Here is a 3,413-nt window from a genome sequence, read left to right as displayed (position 1 = left end):
GGCAGCAAAAGATAAAGCAAAACTAGCTAGATTAAAGACATGAGATGCTGCCTGTGTGCGAAAGTGGCCAAAGCAAGGTAACGCCAATGCCGATGCCGTCGAACAAAAGACGCCGACGCCGACGCCGACGCCGGAGCCAGTGGGCGCAGTGGCCACTATGCCCAAGAACCAAGGCGGCCGGCGCTTTGGATCGACAAGAACTCTGCCAGAAACGTTTGTGCTGGTTCCGTAGGTGCCCAATGAACAGCTAGCTACAGTCCCTTACTTGATTGGTGACTACTGACTACCGACTTGTACATGCATGCGTGAGGTGATGTGGTCATGTCATGTGGATGGGGTTTGTTGCCTCTTTCAGCCCTTTCAAAGCAACACACACACACCCAGTCGTTTAAAGTGACGATCATCGGGAACAAGGAAAGCCAAACCGCATGCTAAATAAAATTAAATTTATATGTGCCAAGAATTCATACTCTTTGTTCATCAATATTCGAGCATTGTGTGAGCTTTACTCTCGTACCCTCTATGTGAGTGCTTGGAGTTGGACTAGTGCTCCTTTTAACACCGTTAACACCCCCCTCCCAAAGAAGAAAAGGAAAAGAGAGAAGAACATCAAAAACCTCATCGAGAGATATCAGAAGATGATCCAGATCGACCACTTTGGCCAAAGTGAAGACCGGCCACCGTACCATCCTGTACGCGTATGGTCTTGCGATCTCGGTCTCCCAGCTCCTTTTTTACCCTCTAATACATGCATACATATATAAGTGTCTTCACTCGGATCGTCGTCGTCGAGACGTAGACCATCATGAGCACCACCACCATGGCTAGCTAGCAGCTCATCAGCGCATCATCTAGCTCGCATCAATGTGCTTGCTCGCTCTTTGGCCTCTGTATAGTACCCTGCATCGTCGTCACCCTACACTCTCTTCGACGGTGCTTCTCCCCATCTGGCTCTCCTGAAAATAAAGCATCAAGCGAATGATGGTTTGGTTAATTAGGGCGCATGCACATCACAGGGAGAGGCAAAAAATTGGCACCGGTGAATAATCGAGCGAGGTCAGTGTTCGATGGGCCCCATATGCATGCATGCATGTGATTGCCAAGATATACTATGCTACATTGCATGATCGATCTGTAGTAGTTACTCGTTGTGCAATCATTTGTTGTTTCTTTCATGCTATTTATCACTTGCCTGTTTCTGTCAGTTGCCTATACATTTGCCTGGCCTCGGCGAGCGCAAACATCGAGGCGTATCTCTCTATGCTTATAAGCTCTCTTTTTTTTAAGAAAAAGATTATAAACTCTTCTTTTCAGAGGCTACTACTACTGCTATGTTTGTGATGACGCCATTTCTTTGGTCCCCACGTACACTAGCCAAACGTCGTTTTCTGATGATAAACGTAACTGCCAGAGCAGGTTCATCTTGCAAACACAAACCTTTGGAATGTATTTGCAAGATGAAGCTCTTAGACACGATGACCGTATTAGTCAGATTTGGTTCTGACAGTCAGAACCAAATGGAGGCAATATATGGCTGTCATGATCAGTCATGACTTGATTTGCTAGCTGCGACAAGACGGTATGCCGTGGCTGCGGCTGTGAGCCGGCCTGTTACATGTAAAAACGCATGCATTCTTTACTACAAGCAAGCTCTGTTCAGAGGTTTAATTTGCAGTACTAAATGCAATTAGAAGAATATATATAGGCGCAACAATGATTATATATGTTCTAGTACACTATATAAGGCACTACTTATATTAAACGAGATCAGTACCTGTTATGAATAGGATCAGGTCCGTTGGGCACCTTCCTCTTGCTGTCCGCCGCCGCTGCCGCCGGCGGCGTCCTAACTACACCAGCAATAGTCGGCGTTGTTGCGACAACTGGGCTAGCAGGAGGAGCAGCGGCGCCGCCGCCAACAGTCCCTGCAGCAGGCCTGGTGCCGTTCGCCATTGCCGCCGACAAGAGCGCCACACAGATGAGCAAGGCCACCCTGCCCATGCTAGCTGTTGCTGCTGCTTCTGTTCAGGTGATCACTGATCAGTGATCACACACTACCTTCTACTGTATAAACTAACTACCTAGTCACTTGCAAAGCTTTCTCTCTTGCAAATTGCAAGTTGTGATCACCTGCAACTAACTGCTATCTCTCCCTGTCGATGCTGACGAGATGGCAACGGCCGGTGTTAATGGGAGATCTATGCAAAGGCTGATCGATGCAGAGAGAATATACGAAAGGGATATGGTTCTTGGGAACAAGCAAGATATGCAAGCAAGCGGCAGAGGCGAGTGACGACTGACTGACAGGCCGTAGTGCTGAAGGAAGAGTGTGTGTGTGTGTTGTGTATGATCCTAGCTATCTGCAACTAACTCCCTCATGACGATGTTATATATATGTACATTCTGCTGCTAGCTTTGGAGTTCGATCCAATGATGCCGATTGATGCTATGTGGTGGAGGCAGATGTGTGGCGAGGGCACATTGCTGTCTGTCGAGTGGCTTTGGCTTCTCGCTCCTTTGTTGGTTCGCTCAAAAAGTACAATCAGGAACACCAGGGTCTAGTCATGATCAGCCCATGAAATGGAACACAGGCGCAGAGAGCAGAGCAGAGTGTGACAACCGAGGAAGACAGGGAAGTTCCAAAAGAGCAGTAGTACTGCATTGCCAGCAACAGCAAGGGCAAGCGATCGATCCAGGAGTGGTATTCATCTTGTCTGCAGGGGCCTACACTGTCTGAGGCTCCGGTTAATTAAATATCCATCGGAGGTTATATATATATATTCAAGAGCACACCCTCGTTGATTTGGTTCTGGTCCCTTGATGTTGAATATATTTTCACTTTTGCGCTTCTCGCTTTGGATAAAATTGTAGACTGTGCATGCAGTAATGGACGACGTGAACACAGTCACTCTCTTACACCCCGAGATCAGTACAAGGAGGAGATCGATCGGAAGTGCACAGGCAGTACATACGCGGCGGCGATGATTCGATTGTGTCTTTGGCCTTTTTCCTTTTGCCCCTTGGAACGGAACGGAATGGAATGGGATATGCTTGTTAATCGCGTGGCCCCGGAGGCCAGAAGCCAAAGAGACCATCGTCTTGTTCGTTTGGCATATAAGCCATATTTTTTTAGCCAACGAACAGTGGTTTTCTCTCACAACAAATCAGCCACTGATACTTTCAGTTATGGCTTATCTGTCAAGCGAACCAGGCAACATGTCATGTGAGGTGAGGTCCCTTCCCTTCCGGTACGGTCTCCGGTCCTGCTCCTGCATGAAACAAAGCTGGATTCGGCCCCGGGCCTACGACGGTGCTCTCCTCCGTTCCCAAACCGGACGCGATCGGTCGCTATCTCCCTGCTGGCTGCTGCCGCGGCTCTGCTCTGCCCTGCCCGGCTGCCCGCGACCGAGAGT

At 48.6% G+C, this 3,413-nt stretch overlaps 1 protein-coding gene across 1 annotated transcript; it reads right to left on the bottom strand.

The window, feature by feature from the left end:
• Positions 1-750: 750 nt before the first annotated feature.
• Positions 751-2,701, bottom strand: LOC136472581 (uncharacterized). Its single transcript, XM_066470283.1, has 2 exons — positions 1,775-2,701; positions 751-956 (listed from the first exon to the last, which is right to left on the bottom strand). The coding sequence occupies exons 1-2, from the start codon at positions 1,999-2,001 to the stop codon at positions 917-919; spliced, it is 267 nt and encodes an 88-aa protein (XP_066326380.1). The 5' UTR covers positions 2,002-2,701; the 3' UTR covers positions 751-916.
• Positions 2,702-3,413: the final 712 nt, after the last annotated feature.

Source organism: Miscanthus floridulus, chromosome 1 (genome assembly GCF_019320115.1).
Source record: "Miscanthus floridulus cultivar M001 chromosome 1, ASM1932011v1, whole genome shotgun sequence".
Lineage (NCBI taxonomy): Eukaryota > Viridiplantae > Streptophyta > Magnoliopsida > Poales > Poaceae > Miscanthus > Miscanthus floridulus.
Note: the sequence above shows the minus strand (reverse complement) of the source record. Positions and strands in the feature narration are given on the sequence as shown.